This window comes from Squalius cephalus (genome assembly GCF_949319135.1).
Source record: "Squalius cephalus genome assembly, chromosome: 16".
In the NCBI taxonomy this organism is placed as follows: Eukaryota; Metazoa; Chordata; class Actinopteri; order Cypriniformes; family Leuciscidae; genus Squalius; species Squalius cephalus.
Window position 1 is genome coordinate 20,096,114 of NC_137137.1, and position 19,769 is coordinate 20,115,882.

The 19,769-nt window shown below is 36.7% G+C and overlaps 1 protein-coding gene and 1 long non-coding RNA gene across 3 annotated transcripts in view; one reads left to right on the forward strand and one right to left on the reverse strand.

Moving 5' to 3' along the window:
* The first annotated feature begins 1,112 nt into the window (after positions 1-1,112).
* Positions 1,113-5,272, forward strand: LOC307173558. The gene is made up of 2 exons (XR_013823877.1): positions 1,113-3,391; positions 4,094-5,272. It is a non-coding gene; the product is annotated as an uncharacterized lncRNA (long non-coding RNA).
* slc23a2 (solute carrier family 23 member 2) overlaps positions 4,941-19,769 on the reverse strand; it is a 44,186-nt gene continuing 29,357 nt past the window's right edge. For both annotated transcript variants that reach the window (XM_079896714.1, XM_079896713.1), the window contains exons 6-15: positions 14,203-14,291; positions 13,427-13,494; positions 11,251-11,432; positions 11,030-11,150; positions 9,188-9,344; positions 8,091-8,238; positions 7,869-7,974; positions 6,043-6,310; positions 5,866-5,961; positions 4,941-5,557 (exon numbers count right to left, since the gene is read on the reverse strand). In XM_079896714.1, the coding sequence (XP_079752840.1) occupies positions 5,304-5,557; positions 5,866-5,961; positions 6,043-6,310; positions 7,869-7,974; positions 8,091-8,238; positions 9,188-9,344; positions 11,030-11,150; positions 11,251-11,432; positions 13,427-13,494; positions 14,203-14,291 (1,489 nt within the window). In that variant the 3' untranslated portion in view covers positions 4,941-5,303. The remainder of the gene's footprint in view (positions 5,558-5,865; positions 5,962-6,042; positions 6,311-7,868; positions 7,975-8,090; positions 8,239-9,187; positions 9,345-11,029; positions 11,151-11,250; positions 11,433-13,426; positions 13,495-14,202; positions 14,292-19,769) is intronic.

Consider the following 19,769-nt stretch of genomic DNA (forward strand, 5'->3'; position numbering starts at 1 on the left):
TGTTACAAAGAGAAAAGTTGGAATCTTTAGAGTTTATCATTCTTTTCAAACATCTGTTTTTCATGAAATTCTACAAATTTAAAGTGTGTCACTGTCTATGTGTGTTCTGCATTGTTTCTGATTTTGAGGATGAATTTTGTCCATTTTCTAAGCCGGGTCAGACAAATGGAAACAATTAATTTGATTCTAATCATGTTTTTTTTTTTTTTTTTTTTTTTTTTTTTTCAGTACAAAAAAGAAGTAATTTTTATTGGTATAATTGTGATCTCATAATATGTAGATATGGATCCAAATGAAAAAAAAAAAAAAAAAAACTTGGGAAAAGATGTCTTTTAGTTAGTCAAACAGCAAGTAGTGGCGCTCTGCAGCCATCGATTGGTTAAAGTGATAATTTTTTACTTTTAAAATTGCATTTTCCAAAAGATAGGCAACAATATTACACTAAACCATGTCAAATTATCAATGTTATCCCCATGAATGCAAGTTAGAAATTTGGGTCTTTAAGTGAATTTTACATAAAAAGCTGTTTTCGTATAAAAAATATTTTTAAATGTATATAATAAATATAAAAAAAAAAACTGCACAAATGTGGAGTAAAAACATTAATAAACTGAGTAAAATTACATTTGTTTAAAAAAAAAATGTTACAACATACATATTTCATTCCAATTTATTTTTATTTTATATGTGTAGATCTAGAAAGTGTTGATAACTGTACAAAGTTCCATGCCATTTGGACAAAGAGAATTTTTATTTTTTTTATTTTAGCAAACGTCATTTGATGTCAAAAAGACCCAGAACAGCGCACAAGGGTCAAGTTGTGTGTGACTAATCATGTTAACTCAAGACAGTTACGGTCCACACACACACTGGGCTGATGATGGGAGAAGCAGAAGTGAAGCACAGATATATGTGTAACCTGATATACTTAATGAGTTTTCAAGATCAGACAGAAGAGAGAACTGCATTTTTTTTGTCACCTAAAAAGATGGTAACTCAATCTTTCATTTGAAATGCATTTTTGGTTTTTCCACCCTGATAGACTCAACTAGTAATAATCATTAAAATAATTATTTTAAAATCTATTATTATTATTATTATTAAAGGTGCAGTAGGCAATTTCTGAGAAACACTGTTGATATTTGAAATGAGCAAAACAAACACACCCCTAACCAATATGATCACACCCCTATCTTGATAGTTTCGCCCCCAAAATCGCAAACCCGCTATGCAACACAGGCACCTCCCCCTAATGAGTGGACACGCCCCTTACTGCTGATTGGCTACAAGCGAGTTTTGGTGCTCCGTCCGATCCACTTTCAACAGCATTTCTCAGAAATAGCTTACTGCACCTTTAACATCAATATAATAATTCCATGATACAAACAAACAAATACACATAAAAAAAAGACAAAAGACATTATGATTTGCTCAGAAACATCTTATTAAATATCTTTAGGAAGATGGAACAAAACAATTTCTGCTGTTTCTACTAACAGGAGCTCCAACGGCTGGTCCAAGAATATAGCACAATCTGCACTTTATATAGATATTCTTTCATTTATAATAGTCTCAAAGCATTGCACCTCTTTCTAAAACTATTAACATGAACAGAAAGTAATGTTAGAAAAATACAATATGAAAACAGTCTAGTTAACAAAAATATTCAAATCAAACTAAATCAACAACAACAACAAAAAAAAAAAAAATTAAGATTTGTTTTACCCAAAGTGGTGCGCTTTGCAGCATGATGGTTTAAGATTATATGCATTTTTTTCCAAACATCTTTTTATGTCTGTAAAAAACAAACTGATGTATAAAAAAAACAAGAATAAAACATTACAAAGATATTACTATTGAGATAGACCAAGTATATTCTTCAGATATATCCCCTTCAAAATAACTGAAGGGGTTGTTTCTCTTTGAATCACATGCCACAATGTTATTAAGACCCATTACAACCTTTAAATCTCAGCGGATACTGGGATTCATCACGACTGCTTGTGTTACCAAAATATTCTCATATCAAAACCATAGCATCAATATTGTTTCAGTCCTAATAATAATGTGAGTATTGGCCAACGAGATATATATACTGTATATTTAACTAATCATCCTCATTACTGGACAGACAAGTATGTATATGTCACTGCCATCGAAACCTTTATGATTGACAGATAAATCAACAGCACATGATGAAAAAGGTCTTCACAAGTGGTCATATTTTGTTTTCAATAACATTACAATAAACTATTGAAGGATAAAAGTGTTAGGAGATGAGGACTGACACCACTGCAAGCACTATGGGTGTGAATGGAAGGGGCTTTAGAGGCAAACGGCACACTTTCTCAGTTGCATTTACTTTGGATTCTCAGACAATCATTAAACAAAACTTCAGAGTGCTGACTGTTTTATAATAAAAGTGCCATAGTTATGGATTCCTTATGAGGGATTTGGATTGTAAATATTCAACTCGATTATTGTAGCACTCTGTTCCAAGTGTTCGCTAAACAAGAGTATCCTCAAACAAGTTAAAACACTCTGTGATTGGTTCTTTTCTGTGATAACTCAGAAACATGTTTGTTGGAATGACCGACTGAGGAAGCACCAGTTATGTTGTAAATATCGTGACTCTGGAAATACAAAACGTCAATTTCTTTCTGCATCAAGCTGACCAGTTGCAACACACACACACCCCTTCAGCAGATCAAATCAAACATTTAGAGTGGAGAGTTACATCTCCCACTCCCTGCTTTCAGTCTTACAGTCAGCAAACGATTTGCACAAAGATTGTAGACGTAGGACATATAAATAAATAAATAAATTACACACCAACAAAAGAAACTCTGCATCTAAAGTGGATACAGTATGAGATGGCAAGCCTCTGATACAGATGCGACCATCAGATTGAGCTCTAAGTGAGGTTATCACAGAGGTGAAAGCACAACTGCACACTTTTAAATCAAGTAAGGCTCTTTCATGACCGCTGATGTCAACAGTCCATCTGAAAATGAGAGTCTCCAATGACAGTGAAGTCACAGATGCTCAACAATTGGTTTCAGTTGTGTAACAATAACTGATATTGTACATTTAAAGACTTTTTGTATTGTATATGTTGCTGTAAAGATCATCTGTAAACAAAAAAATTGGAAAACTAGGACAACTAAATATTAACGAATATTGTGATAATGGAGTATAAAGGCCAATTCGACAAACGCTGATCAACGCGGACAATCAGGGGATTACGGTACGTCGCTTCTCAAACATTTCGTGACTCGAAAAAGGTGATTGAAGACGTTCAATGGGGTAACGCACGGATCCGTCAAAACCCGCCGAAGTGTCTTGCTAGTGGTCGCCGTCTGTCGGTGCAGTGTGAATTGGCCTTAAAGGGGTGGTTCAGGATTTTCGACATCGGACCTCATTTTCAAGTGAGCCTGGTTGTTATTCATCAGTGGAGACAGTTTTCAAAAAAAATCATCCAGTCCTTACTTTTGGATAGTTCGCCTATGCTAGGCTAGCGCGAGTCAACGGTGCACGTTAGCCTGCCATTAAAAACAATGTTACCCACTCCACAGTACACCAAAAGCAAATAAATTATAACGCCAGACTATCGATGTAAATGTCTGTTGAGAGAATAATGTTAGAAATCAAACTACCCTTTCATCACATTGCATTAGTTATAATTTGTTCCTTGTATTTATAAGCAGTCTACAGCAGCGGTGGAGTTATATTTGGTTACCTAGGAAACCGAGAGAGCCGGTCCACATAACAATCACGCAAGTGTATTACCTGCCGCAGATAATTGAGATACAAGAGTACTTTGATTTCTAACATTATTCTCTCAATAGACATTTACATCGATAGTCTGGCATTAGAATTTATTTGCTTTTGGTGTACTGTGGAGTGGGTAAAACTGTTTTAATGGCAGGCTAACGCGTGCACCGTTGACTCGCGCTAGCCTAGCATAGGCGAACTATCCAAAAGTAAGGACTGGATGAATTTTTTTGAAAACTGTCTCCACTGATGAATAACAACCAGGCTCACTTGAAAATGAGGTCCGATGTCGAAAATCCTGAACCACCCCTTTAAAGAGAACTATCCCTTTAATAGGATCTATACAATCTATCCCATCATCGCCCAAAAACAAACCACATCTGCAGTGCTTGTGGGATCTACATTTGAAACCACGTTCACTTGAACAGTAGTGAGGAAGTGCCATCTTTAATCAAACAAATGACAGACCAAAAACGTGGCACCCAAAAGAGGGCTCAATAGATTCCGACAAAAATAAAAATGCCATATTTCAATGGGACTGCCTGAGTGCAACCATCAAGTTTTTTCCATCCTTCTTTTAAAAACCACGCACTGACTATACATTCGTCTTCCGTGTCATTTTACCTACTGCATAGCTATCTGCCTAGTGTACACCTCTGAAACTTGCAATCGTTACAATTTCGAGGTGGCAAAGAACAGTATTTATTACTGGTGATAAGAAACGCCCCCTTCAACATGATCTATTTTTCAAAATAGCAGCTAACTAATGACATGGCTAAAACAGAAATTTGTATGACTGAATCTTTTTCCTTACATTTAAGGCATTGGGACTTGCACATTTGGAAGCAAGACTCGGACACTGGAAGTTAAATTAGGAACAAGCAAACTACATTTTGTGCGTTAATTCAAGCAGTGCAATTCAAACATAAAGCACAATAACCTTGCATCACTACTAGCTCCACTCGCTTTAACGGGATCCAGAACTGTGCCATGCATAAAGCGAGTATGGGCATGTTTGTGTGTGTTGTGAATGTGAAGGTGTGTGACAGCGGCCACTGCGTGCACGCAGGCACTCATTAGTACATCATTTAATTTCAAACACATCCAATTATCTACACATCGATGCTTTGTGCAGACGGAGCGGTGCAGGTCAGCCAAAAAAGGAACACTGATATTAGAAATTTGGTAGATTTTCCATCTATCAAGTCTCTGTTGTCATATCCTCCCACACAGAAAGAGATGAACAAGGACACCCTGCATTGCATCCACTCGCTGTTGTCATGGAGACACCTTCAGATGAGCTCCCAAGATGCTGCGCTGTCAGAGTTTTCAGCAGCCGTATTAACATATAGAAACCAACTTTAGTGTTGATGACAAACTTGACGAGTGAATCAAAAAGGGTAGAGTTTTGTTGTGGGATGAGAAGAGTTTATAGCTGGCTGTTCATTAAGGGACTGGACTGTAGATTTCACTGACTGGGAGGAATGAAGCTTTGTGGCGACCATCTAAAAACCTACCGGTGCTAAACACTATACCCCACTTTCTCCCAGTTCAGGCTTTGTTGGCATTTCGTCCTCTCTCCTGTCGTGGCGTTCGTGGCAGCTGCGGGTGAAGATGCTCCATTGGTAGCCAGTGAAAGTGGGGCTGATTGGGATGTATTTGAAAATGCGATGGCGCCGCAGGAAGTCCATACCAAAAGGAAGGTCGTAGGACTCCATTCTTTCCCGTTTAGATGTGCTGCTTCTACGATTCATCTTACGGATGCCCCTTTCCTCCGGGGTGCCTGGAATAATATAGAAACACAATGAACTTAAGCATGACCAACAAGTTTAGAAAATTTTACATTTTAACTTTTTTTTTTTTTGCTTCATCAGAATGGGATGACACTTAGTGACTTTTGTTTCATTAGCTATGTGAAAACACAAAAAATCGTGGACATGATTTGGATATGTTAAAGGGTAAAAAAAAGAAAAAAAAAAAAGAAGTCACACTTGGCTCCTTCGTGGTCTAAAATGACCAACATAAACATCCGGACAAATAGAGCTTCAGACAACAGTTTTTTTATGAGTGTATTATGAGATTGGCACCTACCAGGAATAGTATTATCCAGCACAAACGCCACAGAACCTCCAACAAACATGGCAGTTGTAAGCAGAACGTTCAGCACCTGATCTATCTGCACTATACCTATGACAGAAGAAAAGAATAAGAATGCTTACATTGTTCCTCATGTAATCATTTCCCATAAAAGAATGTTTGGGCATCTACCAGTGACGAGGGGGTTTTCTTTGAGGTAGCTGGGCAGCACCAGGCCGAAGAAGATGGAAAAGCCAAGGACAAACAGGTTGCGGGACGAGTTGAGATCCACAAACTGCAGGTTGGAAAGGCCAACGGCGGTGATCATGCCGAACAGCGTGCAGAACAGCGCTCCCAGAACTGGGTCTGGCAATGATGCGAATAGAGCACTGAATTTACCCACCATACCTAGCAGTAGCATCAGTGCTGCACCATACTGAATAACCCGCCTGCTGCCCACCTACACAATAAAACACACGCAGAGAGAAGAAACACACTCATTTATTTTCATTTAATGTGCTACATTTTATGCATTAGGATGTCAAAGCAATGGTTGTCAGTGATGGTTAAAGGTTCTCAAAATCAGGTCTCAAAGATTCTTTTCTGTGCAGTTTGATGACACTATTGTGATGTGATGACACATGATCTATTAAATGATAATGCCAATCGCACAAATGACAACAAAAACACTGTTATTTATATACAGTAACAACTGAGAACCTGTTAAATGATAACCTGTCAACTGAAATATACAAAAGTTTGGGATGTATATGATTTTTAATGTTCAGGTGAGTCTCTGATGCTCACCAAGGAAGTAATTATTTGATAAAAAAAATACAGTAAAACAGTAATATTATGTGAAATATTACTACAATTTAAAATGTGTTTTCTACTTTAATACATTTTAAAGTGTAATTTATTTCTGTGATGGCAAAGCTGAATATTCAGCATCATTACTTCATTACTTTGTGACTTCCTTAAAATATTCTGATTTGCTGCTCAAGAAACATTAATTATTATTGTTGATGTTGATACAGTTGTGCTGCTAAATATTTTTGTGGAAAACCTGATGAATTTTTTTCAGGATTCTTTGATGAATATAAAATTTCAAAAGAACAGCCTTTATTTCTAAATCTTTTGTAACATCATGCTTTTATTGTCTTTTTTGTCAATTTATTGCATCCTCAAAGAATAAAAGTATTAATTTCTTTAGAAGAAGAAAAAAAACCTTTACCCCAAACTTATTAATGGTAGTGTGTCCATGAACAAGCTGATATTTAGTTCATTCTTAAACTGCTGCAGTTAATGCGTCATCACAAATTATAATTGTGTAACTGTAAAATCAAGGTAGAGGGCTCATTAGAAGTAGTAGAATGTGTGATAAATAGTTCCCATGGGAATGGCTCAGTGGGAGTACATAGCCGGTCAGAGCTTATTTCTTTAATGAAGTTCACTGGCAACTCAAGAGCTGCTCTCTTCAGCATTTATGGTCTTTAGGGTGCCAATGATGCAGTGCAGTCACATGCTGCTATGTGCTGTGTGGCACATGGGCTGTTCACTGAATGTGCTTTTACCACGCCAAGCACTGTTGATGGTGAAACTGGTTTACGAGTCAAGATAGTGCCATTTTGTTTTCCTTCGTTGTAAGTAAATGCACAAAATGGGGGGCAGTCGTGGCCTACTGGTTAGAGAGTCGGACTTGTAACCCCAAGGTTGCTGGTTTGATTCTCAATACAGGCAGGAAAAATGCAGGTGGGGGAGTGAATGAACAGCACTGCCATTGAGCAAGGCACCTAACCCCAAATCGCTCCCTGTGCGCCACAGCAAATGGCTGCCCACTGCTCTGGGTGTGTGTGTCCACGGTTTGCAGTGTGTGTCTTCACTACTCACTGCTCCTAATGTGTCTGCACTAACTTGAATGGGTTTAATGCAGAGGACAAATTCTGAGTATGGGTTACAATTCTTGGCCTTCACGTCACGTCACAAAAGAAGAGAGGGTGAATAGGAAAAGGTCCTACTTTTGTGATGCCCAGCACTCCGATGTTTGGGCTAGAAGACGTGGAGCCATTTCCTGTCCCAAAGACGCCATCGAGGACACAGGAAATGCCCTCCATAAAGATCCCTCTGTGGAAAAAGAGATTCCATTATGGGAATGTGGAACGAATTAGATTAGGACAATAAAACATGCTAGATGTCTCATCAGTTTTTATATCACGTGCTGCTGTGTCTTTGTGTTGTACCTGTTAATGGCATGTATAGGTGGAGGAGGGGCACAGGAGAGACGGGCACAGGCGTAATAGTCTCCAATGGACTCTATGATACTGGCAACCACAGCACTCAGCATTCCAATCACCCCTGCTGCTGACACTGTAGGCAACCCCCACTGGACTAGAACACACAACCAGTCACACAAAGCATTATGGGCAATCTAAGCATGTTAGTATACAGAAATACCTATAGAAGGATTATTTAATATATTCTATTCACAAATATGCTCATACATTGGACTGCTGTAACACACAGAAGCTCTTCTCCAAAACCTAGTGAGCTGCCTACATAGGCAGCATCTTAAATGTCATGGAGCAACCTATGTAGTGAATAACTCTACATGCCACACTGGCTCAACAACAAATGATTTCAATAGAATTTGGTGTTAGCATGTTGCTAAGTTATGATACTTAAATGAGCACAAAAGTAATTAGAAAACAAAAATATTGTATAAAACACCATCTTTATTTACACTAGTCATTTTTATTGACAATTTTCAGTATTGAAGGAAATCATTTTCCTGCCTGCCATTAGATTTTTTATTTTTCTTAGCTTGCAGCGTATTATAGGATTGTCTTTACCATGAAGGATACATGTGAGGTTGCCTTATAATTTCCCTTGTAAAAAAGAAGTGCACTTATACTATTTTAAGTACACTACAAAAGTGCACATTAAATGCAGTTAAGTATACTTTTAAAACAATGTACTTAAAGATAATATTACTGAAATAAGAGGACAATTAAGAGTACATTCTTGACTGTTTCTAGTACACATTTAATTAATGTCTTGTATTAATGTCAAATTAGATCATCACATTCATGCACACACACAGTTTCACTATATTAGTTAGGACATTGCATAGACTTCCACTGATTTTATATATCAGAATAATATACCCAAGGGTTTCCAAACTTTTTTTTTTAAAGGGGACCAGATTCGATGTTGTGGACATGCCTGGGGGCCGGATACTTGCCCTTCATTATATATTATATATAAACGTATATGTATGCATGTATATATATACACACACACTCACTGTATATTATATATTAATCATACACACACTTACAGGGGTAGGGTATCTTAAACCAGGGAGCGGCTGCCAGGATGCCCTGTCGAGCATCTGTTCGGGCGTAGAACCCATATTTGCCCTTCTCAGGAGGAAACACGTCAGTAACCGTGAAGATGAAACACAGAAACCATGACACAAGGATAGCCATGATGATCTACAGAGAGAAAGAAAGCGAGAAAAACCCAACAACTTAAAAAAAGTAACCCAGACTTTTGAACAAAAAGCCAGACATGTTATCCAACCTCGTTCACTAGCCTTCACAACAGCAGACAACACTGAACGAATCATCATTATCAAGGATCAATCTGTGTCTATTTTGGCTTGCCTCTATCTGCCTCCCACGCTCCGTTTCATTGCCATGTCATTGTCTGCTGTGCTTCCATTTAAAAACCCAAGCCAAAAAGACCTCATCTCTGAAACAGCATGGCAATTACGGCTGTCATCAGAGCTGACGGCGGATTACAAGCGCTGCCAAGGGTCTGAAAGTGCCAACTCATGCTACTGGGAACTGGAGACACCAGACTGCTAATGATCATGATAATTCCATTCATGGTAATGTGGATCACTTTTTGGAAATAAAAGAAGCAATAAACTGATTCTTGATATCTGGAACAAAATATGTCTCACAAATTTACCTGCCAATAGATAAAAAAAGCAACATTTGCACAGTGAAATTAATCAGAGATGATCGCTTGAACATAAAAGCGATCATCATAAAACAAAAATAAATAAAAAAACACAGGAAATATCATATTCTAATTTCAGCTGCTATGAGGTTATATGAGATATATATATATATATATATATATATATACACACACACACACATACATATGTATGTATGTATGTATGTATGTATGTATGTATGTATGTATGTATGTATGATGTATGTATGATGTATGTATGTATGCATGCATGCATGCATGTATATGTATATATATATATATATATATATATATAGGGTATAAATGTGTATATATATATATATATGTGTATATGTATGCATGTATATAGATACATACATATACACATATATACATATACACATATACACATATACACATACACAGAGAACCTGTTAGAAGTTTGAAAACATTACTTTTGTTTACGTTTTTGAAAGAAGTTGTTCACCAGGGCTGCATTTTTTTATCAAAAATACATATAATTTATTCCTGTGATGCAAAGCTGAAATTTCAGCATCATTACTCTAGTCTTTGGTGTCACATGATCCTTAAGAAGTCATTATAATACAGATCTGCTGCTCAATAAACATTTCTTATAGTATTGTCAATGTTGAAAACAGTTTGCTGCTTAGCATTTTTGTGGAAACAATGATTTCATTCAAACATGAGGTAAGATAAAAAGAGAGAAATTAATACTTTTATTCATTAAGGATGCATTAAATTTATCAAAAGTGACAGTGAAGACATTTATAATGTTACAAAAGAGTTCCGTTTAATAAATGCTTTAATAAATGTAATAAATTGATTTAATGAATGCAAATAAATGCGATTTGTTGAATTTTCAATTCAAAGAATCCTGAAAAAAGTATCACCATTTTCAAAAAAATATTAAGCAGCAAAACTGTTTTCAAAATTGATAATAAGAAGAAATGTTTCTAGAATGATTTCTGAAGGATCATGTGACACTGAAAACTGGAGTAATGATGCTGAAAATTAAGCTTTGCATCACAGGCATAAATTACATTTTAAAATATATTAAAATGGAAAACAATTTGAAATGTTTCTAAACAAAACAAAAAAGTATGTTTCCATTGACAGGTACCGTGTATATATTCTCTACAGCTTTCTTATCTTGGATTAATGTGGAGAAACTCACTGGGAACATCTTGAACAGCTGCAAACGGTAAGACGTCCAGCCTTTTTTAGATTTGTAGATGGGGAGCGGCAACTGGATGTTACGAGCGTACTGAGAGAACAGCAGCACCAGGAATATGGTTCTGTTTAAAAGAGCGGAGAGAGAGTTCACACGCTGAGTCCACAGACCCAAAGATTGGTTACATACACAGCCAAACGTGTTTGCGTGCAAGCCGTACTCACAGCATGGCAATGCCCCAGTGTTTGCCTGCCCTCTCTCCAGCGGCCTGGAAGCCAGAGAGTCCGATGAGAGTGACAGTAGGCGTGATGGTGAGCGGCCCGATGTACTTCAACAGCACACCCGGCAAACCTAAGGCCCCTATGACCACCTCGATTAGAGACGAGACTATTATAGCACCCTGGATCTACAGAGAGGGAGAGAGAAAGTAAATTAATCATACAAACAATCTAAAAGAACCAAACAAAGAAGAAAAAGAGAGGAATTTACAATAAAAGTGGTAAAGGTTAAAAGCCATTAAGGTAGAAAAGTGACATTGACACAGTCCTCCAGACAGCATAATGCTCCATTTAATCGAATTCAGCTCAAGTTGCTTAATCTTCACTTAATCTTCATGTCTGCCACGGTTTAGACCAAAATCAATATTAAATCTGTTTACACAAGTCTCTTAAAAGACAGACAAAGAAACAAAAAAACAAGCAAAAATGTATGTAGCATTCATACCTTAGAAGCAATATTTATAGTGGCCTCTACGAGTATTTGAACACTTATCACTGCATTACTTCAAAAGAAGGTCTGGGTCTACAGTTATTCCTTTTATTTTATGTGTGCGTTAATTACATTTTATTGCTATATTTAAGTTATATGCACATTATTATATAATTGTATAATAGTGACAGTATATCTTCATTTACAGAAATTTCTATTTCAAATAAATGCTGGTCTTCTGAATAATAATAATAAAAAAATTCTCACAAAAATATTAAGCAGCACAACCATTTTCAACATTGATTAATATCCATCCATTCATCCATCCATCCATCCTATCCTCTGTAGGGTCATGGGAAAATAGTAGTGTTATTTTAAATTGTTTTCTTTCATAATATTACTGCTTTCATTGTATAGATCAATGCAGTTGGTGAGCATAGGAGACTTCATTCAATAACATTTAAAAAATAAATAAAAAGTAGTTGCAGGAATAAAGTGACTTTGACCAGGGCCAGATTGTTATGGCAAGGCGACTGGGTCAGAGTATCTCTGAAATGGCAAGGCTTGTGGGTTGCTCCCAGTCAGCAGCGATGAGAATATACTAACAGTAGTCCGAGAAGGGGCAAAAACCAGCGACAGGGTGTTGGGCGCACAAGGCTTGTTATCGATGCAAGGGCAACGAAGGCTATCCCGTCTGGTCTGAGCCAACGATAATGATGGTCATGGGAGGAATGTGTTACAACACACAGTGCATCACACTATGATGAGCCCTGTCCGCCTTCAAAAGTGCCTTCAATGGGCACCAGAGCGTCGAAACTGGATCTTAGAGCAGTGGAAGAAGTTTGCCTTGTCCGGTGAGTCCTGATTTATTTTACAGGAGGGAGTGTGATGCTCTGGGTAATGTTCTGCTGGGAAACTCTGGGTTCGGCCATGCTATTGGTTCACCCTGTAGCCCAAGACTGGTTGGCCACTGAAGCTAAGCAGGGCTGAGCCTGGTCAGTACCTGGATGGGAGACCTCCTGGGAAAACTAGGTTGCTGCTGGAAGAGGTGTTAGTAAGGCCAGCAGGGGGCGCTCACCCTGTGGTCTGTGTGGGTCCTAACACCTCAGTATAGCGATGGGGCACTATACTGTAACAAGCACAGGCCTTCGGATGAGACGTTAAATCGAGGTCCTGACTCTCTGTGCTCATTAAAAATCCCATGATACTTCTCGTAAAGAGTAGGGGTGTAACCCCGGTGTCCTGGCCACATTCCCTCCCATTGGCCCTTATCAATCATGGCCTCCTAATAATCCCCATCAACTGAACTGGCTCTATCACTCTCTCTCCTCTCCACCTATAGCTGGTGTGTGTTGAGCGCACTGGGGCCGTTGTTCTGTGGCTGCCGTCACATCATCCAAGTGGATACTGCACACTGGTGGTGGTTGAGGAGAGATCCCCTGATATGATTGTAAAGCGCTTTGGGTGTACAGCCATACATAGGAAATGTGCTATATAAATGCCTCATTCATTCATTCATTCATGATAGCACCTAGTGTTCCACAATCCCATGGAGCAATCCTGTTAAAACCCACTATAGATCTTAACTTTCCACTTTATTTCATTAGTTTCACACCAGTTCCTCTATCGGTTTTACGTTCCTCATTAAATACTTCTGTTCTCATCTCTTTCGTTCTCTTTGTTTTAACACACCTCTCGTATCCTGGGGTACCAGATGTCTTCTGTGTGTGGCAGCTCTGTGGCATTTAATACAGCAAAACCTGTAGAGAAACATGACAATTCGATTACTGACTGAGAAGGTACACGAGTGTGTGCAGGATTTATTCTTTTTAAGTCCTGAAAAAAAAAGAAAAGACAAATACTTTACGCTTGAGGTTGACAAAAATGATCTCTTGATATTTTGGGGGATTTTGTCAATAATAATAATAATAATAATAATAATAATAATAATAATAATATATTTTGGTAACACTTTATTTTACAGTGTAGCAATAGTAAATTATGCATAATTACATGCAACTAACCCTCAACCAAATCCTAATCCTACCCTAACCCTATAGTAAGTACATGTAGTTAATTAATATTACTCAGTACTTAAATGTATAATTACACTGCAACAATGACACCTTAAAATAAAGTGTAACCTAAATTTTTTGAGCTGGTTTAGACTTGTCCTGGACAGCTGACTTCTGAAGATAATTCTCCTTTAATGTTCTATTAGCAAACACAATCGCACACCTGCAGGTGATAGGTGCGTGGGAAAAAAAGTACAAAAAAACAAGGAACTCCCGCACACTATCAGTACTTGCAAATGAGTATCAAAATGTTATTAGCAACGTTTCGGTCTCACGACCTTCATCAGGCATCCTTAATATTCTGAAATCGACTTTTTCATAAAGGGGCAATATTTAAGACATGGGGCAAGACTTTTTAATGCAAGTGGGAACCCATGTGTGTGTGACATGTACCTGTTGTGTTACATTTCCACTTTTCCAGTGAAAGGATGGCTCTTGATGGGGCGAGAAATGCAAAAGCACTAGCTTGGAACAATGGAAGCCTGGAGGCAAAACACACACAAAAACACAAATCAAAATCAAATCACAAGAACACTTAAAAACAACAACAACAATAACAACAACAACACTCTTGTGCCTTGGAAGCATCTCTTATGTGTGGCTGACAAGAAAAGCTTTTAACCCCATCATGAGGTCACTCCCCTGAATCAATGATAATCCACCAATTCCAGAACAAAACAGTTTGGAACTCTTCAGCTACTGTTCCTAAACACTTTTCAACAATACTAATTACAGCTGACCATGTAATATGGGATAAAATTTCATGAACTCACTCACTGCAAAGGTAGCACCCTATCACAGTACCATGCTTGGATTCACTGAGCTCTTCAGAACGAGCCATTAACCCCCACTAATTTTTGTAAAAGCACACTATAAAAAAGTTGATGGTCCTTAAAAATTTGAGTAATTTCAACTTAAAATACATTAAACTGACTGAAAAATTAGTTGAATCTTGTATAACTTATAAAAAAAAGTAGAAAATTGCATAACTTATTTTGATGAGTTGAAGCAATGTAAAAACATATGTTGTCATAACTTATTGATTTAAAAAAAAAAAAAAAAAAATTACAGTGCAGTGTGCATGGCTATGTGCTTGATTTTATACACCTGTGGCAACGGGTCTGACAAAAAAAAACAAAAAAAAAACAAAAAAAAAAAAAAAAAAACATGAATTAATCATTAAGAGGTGTATCCCAAAACTTTTGTCCATATAGTTTATATACAGATCTGCTTGTGGATATCTAGTTAACTTTCTATTTAGCAACTCAAACAAATATTTTCAAAGATTTATGCCACTAACATGACACTGGCAATTCCCCTGAATACAAATATGCGAAATACAGCAAAATTACTTTTTAGAAAATGTAGAAACATTGAGAAAACTAGTGTAATAACTAAAGCCAGCAAAGAAATTAGTTTGTGAATTGATACATATTCATTGTAATGCTCACGAGTGAGACATTTAGTGGCTTTGCTCAAACCACTAGATGTCTCCACACACACTTCTCATACCGTCACTGATGCGGCTTCGAAGTCTACAAAACAAGGCCAAACTCTCGCTCTCATTCTTTCCCCCTTATCTTTACTTACGAACACTAAAGTAAAATGTTGTGCAACCATGATAATAAACATGGCAACTTCAAGAAAAAACACGTTTTACAAAAAGCTAATTAAATACAATAATACAGATTATATTAAAAAAGGTTTGCATTATGTGTGTCCAAATAAACAGAATGTTTAAGGTCAAAAATCTATTCTTTATGATTAAAGCGTTTAATCAGATGTAACATGTATCAGGTATCAGTAGTGCAGTGTTATTTAAGTATCATTAATATACTATAAAAGTTTTTGTTAAGATTTTAAATTAGATTTCATATTTTCTGTTTTATATTGATTTTAGTTAAAGTTTTAGCATTTTTTTTAAAAAACGTGTATATAGTTTTTATTTACTTATTTTTTTTGTTTTAGTGATTTTAGTACTAAACTAAATTGTGAAATTTTACCTTGGCAACTAGCTAAAATAAAATAAGTTTAAGGTTCTTTTTTGTATTATTTTATTTGAGTTAATGTTTATTTTTGTCTGAATGTTTTTTTTTTTTTATGGTTTTAGTTTTATTTAATGATAACCCATACCCCAGGCACAAAAAAACAAGCTATATGGAAATATACAAGTTAATATAAAGGCAGAACATAAAGACCGCTCGCATACAGTGACTCAGCACACAGGTCTGACGGCAACACTTGCCCAGTCCTTTCCACTCTTATCTTCCTCTCATTTCCCTTTTTTTTGGTCACTTGCTCAGGTTTCCCTGGAGACAGCATGTGCCACGAGCAAGTGACGTCAGAACAGAGGGATCAAATGCGCAAGAAAGACATCGGGCAAAGTGGCCACAAAAGAACATTGAGTGCAAGACAGAACAGGCCACGTCTAAATGTCTTTATGACATGAACAGCCTAAAGGATCAGACCTCTACAGATACTCACCCTCCCCGTCCTGAAATGTAGACGGTGTCTGTTCCAGATTCCTTATACTCATACACCGTCAAGTCATGCTTCCCTGTTGGGGTTTTATGTCACATAAAACTGTATTGCGCCATAAATTGCATTAAAGTGAATTACAGCAGCAAAACATCAACAGTGGTAACTAACGGAGGAAATAACAGTTTCCTGAATTGCTGTGATTTATGCTTTATATTTTGGTACGGGCTTAAACATATCCAAATCACTGCTTATTTTATAAGGGACCAGCATGTACTCGTTTGTTTTAACAATCCTTATTCAAATCAGAGGTGAGGCCACATAAGGGCAATGGAGGTGCTGGACATTCCACATTGATCTACCCAGCGTCTACAGGTTTGCAAATTATATGAATATACAAAATAACTAAGAAACTGAATTTTGTCAGCACATTTATTGAATCAACTTTTCTGTTTAATATTTACAATAACCGTTAAAAAGTTTGTGGTTGTTATGCTTTGTTATAAATCTCTTATGCTCACCAAGGCTGCATTTATACAGTAAAAACAGCACTATTGTGAAATATTATTGAATATTATTATTAAATATTACTCAAATGTTAAATGCTAAATGCTATAACAAAAAAATAAAAAACTTGTTTAATATTTTTTCAATGCAAAGCATCATTACTCCAGTCTTTAGTGTCACATGATCCTCCAGAAATCATTCTAACATGCTGATTTGATGATCAAGAAACATTTATTCTTATCATTCATTTAGAAAACAGTTGTTCGGCTTAATATTTTTGTGGAGGATTTTTTTTTAAGGATTCTTTGATGACTAGAAGGTTCAAAAGAACAGCCTTTACGTGAAATACATTTTTTTTTGTGTGATGTGACATTATAAATGTCTTTATAATTAATGCTACAACAGTTATTGTGTGCAAATTATCTATCAGTATCAGGCGATATTGGATATGACTGTGAATTTCAAATTAAAATGCTAAAATTTTAATATTGGGCATGTATTGGCCAAAACATGAAAATAATACAACCGTACATTTAGAAACAAATTTAAGGAAACTAAGGAAACATAAGAGAAGGAACAGAACAGAAGTCCAACCAATTTCAGCTTGGAACACATATTTAAATCTCTCACATTGTGTCCCTTCCTCATTCTCAAGCCACACTAAACAGCACCAGTTTGCTGCCTAAATTGTAGCACTATAAAGAGCTGAAGGCCTTCATTACCGAGTGATTAAAGATCCTGAAAGATCCACAGATGACCACAACTAAAATTGAACTGACCTCCTGCTACACAACTGAGAGTTAGATTTTGTTCCAACAAAAGCAGCTCTTCAAAAAATGTAACCGTAAAATTTAATTGGAGAAGAGAATGTATTTAAGAGTGCACGCACGCACGCTCTACGCACCTTGTAAGAGTTTGTGTCTTAGGCTGGATTTGTGTTAAATCAAAGCCAGTGGGAAAAAAAAGGAAAAAAAAAAACTTTATGCAACAGGAACGCCCTTCCTCTTCACAGAACTGAGTGAAATATTTCCAAATCTAGGTTACTGGGTCACTTCACTTTCAGAAGGAGTGAAAAAAGGGAAATAAAGACAGAGAGATCAAAATAACAGAATGTAAGGTGGAGGAACAACAGGGGGGAAAAAAGCATTGTACGAAACAACAATATAGTAAAAAGAGGAATAAAAGAGACTACTGTTTTTTTTCTTTGCATAAATTATGGAAATGCATATTGAACTGTCAAAAGACTAAAAAACATCTAGATTTTTTAGCCACATGAGCCAGCTCTACTGTATTGAAGAGTAGGATTATATCATGAGATAATGATACATGCCCAGACATACACAGAAAAAAACTAAATTACAGCATTAAAGACATAGTTCACCTTTGTCAGGTCATGACGTTTGTGCCATTGTTCTGACTTGCCTACCCAACCCACAATAACAAGACATCCTGTACTGCGCAACGTACTAATAATGTGCTTGCATTGTAAACAGGCAGTTTTACGATGACAATTCTGATGACAGGCCAGTGTCAAAGCTGAGATTCTCCACTGATGTCTTGACTGTGGTCAGATTGCTCTACAGTAGGGATCACACTGGTAAATAAACTTGTGACAACACCGTTATTGTGGGCATCAGTGGGTATCAATAACTATTGAAATTGGTAGCGAGATATGGAAATCACTTTTGAATGTGCGCTCGCTTATCACTTTCGCAATCAGGAGCTGTGATAGCCAGGCTTTATGCCACACAATTCTTATACACTAATCTTTGCATTGATCAATAAGTAAAAGGACATTACTATATTGGTTTGGTTTAAGATCTTTATTTGTCATTGTACGGAGTCAGTGCACAGGCTTAGCTATTTGGCTTAAGGTTAAAACATTAAAACCAGTTAAAATTCCTCTTTGGCTAAAATGTGATTTTTTTAAATATAGCTAAAATTGTGAAAGTTCATTTTGTAATTAAGATGACTTTAAAATGTTTAGTACCTGGTTTGTAGTGGGAATGGACCAGCCTAGTGACAGAGATTCAAACAGGAAGTTGATCTGTTTTTATGGGAATTCTAAAGGAAGTGAGAATGTACCAACTTTGATGTATTAGAGGGGACATAGGAAAATGTGATGTCCAGATCAATGTGACTTTTGGTTAATGGAAGTCTTTTTACATTAACTAAAATCTATCCATGGCTCTAAATTTAGTTAAATGTATTGTGTTCATTCCAGGGGTTGTGTTGTTACTGTTGTGAGACAGTGAGAATTTGTATGGTTTTGTTTCCCCTTTTTTGTTTTCATGGTGCTGGCCACCTCCTATACATTCAGTGCATGTCTTGTCTAGAAAGAGTCTTGTTACTTATTGTACCCTGGAAAAGTGGTGCTGATTTTGGTCCTCTGTCAGTTTGAGAGGCTCAGGCACAATTATGTCCTTTTTGAACACTGGCTATTTCCTGTGATGTAACCCAAATGGAATTCATTTTTTTGATATTTAACTGTTACAATTTTTGCCCTTTTCCTCTCTAATGAGGCTTGATCACTTTTTTCTTGCGTAAGCAAGATTCAATAAAGACTGTCACAATTGAAGACCACTTTGCTCCCTGTTTTGTGGCGATGGACTAATTTTGTTGTTTTTGTGATTTGCTAAGGCTCATGACAGATTCATCACAGGAGCACTTACTCTGCAGGAGTAAGGAGTACAGGAGTGGCATTACTGATGGCACATTTTACAAGAAAAGATATTAGTCAATGATGCTCAGGATCTGTTGTGCACCAAAACCTCATAATCATCTTTCCTTACTCTTGTCATGTGATGAGTGAAATCTGACTAAATGGTTTTTATTTCTATAAAAAAGCTAAATGACAGAGTGGGTGGGTAGGTTATGAAATCAGTGTATGGCCGAACACTGTGTAACACCAGTAACACCTACTACCGTAGCTAGCCTATTCTACAGTAGATGTTATCATCTTCTCTACCATATTA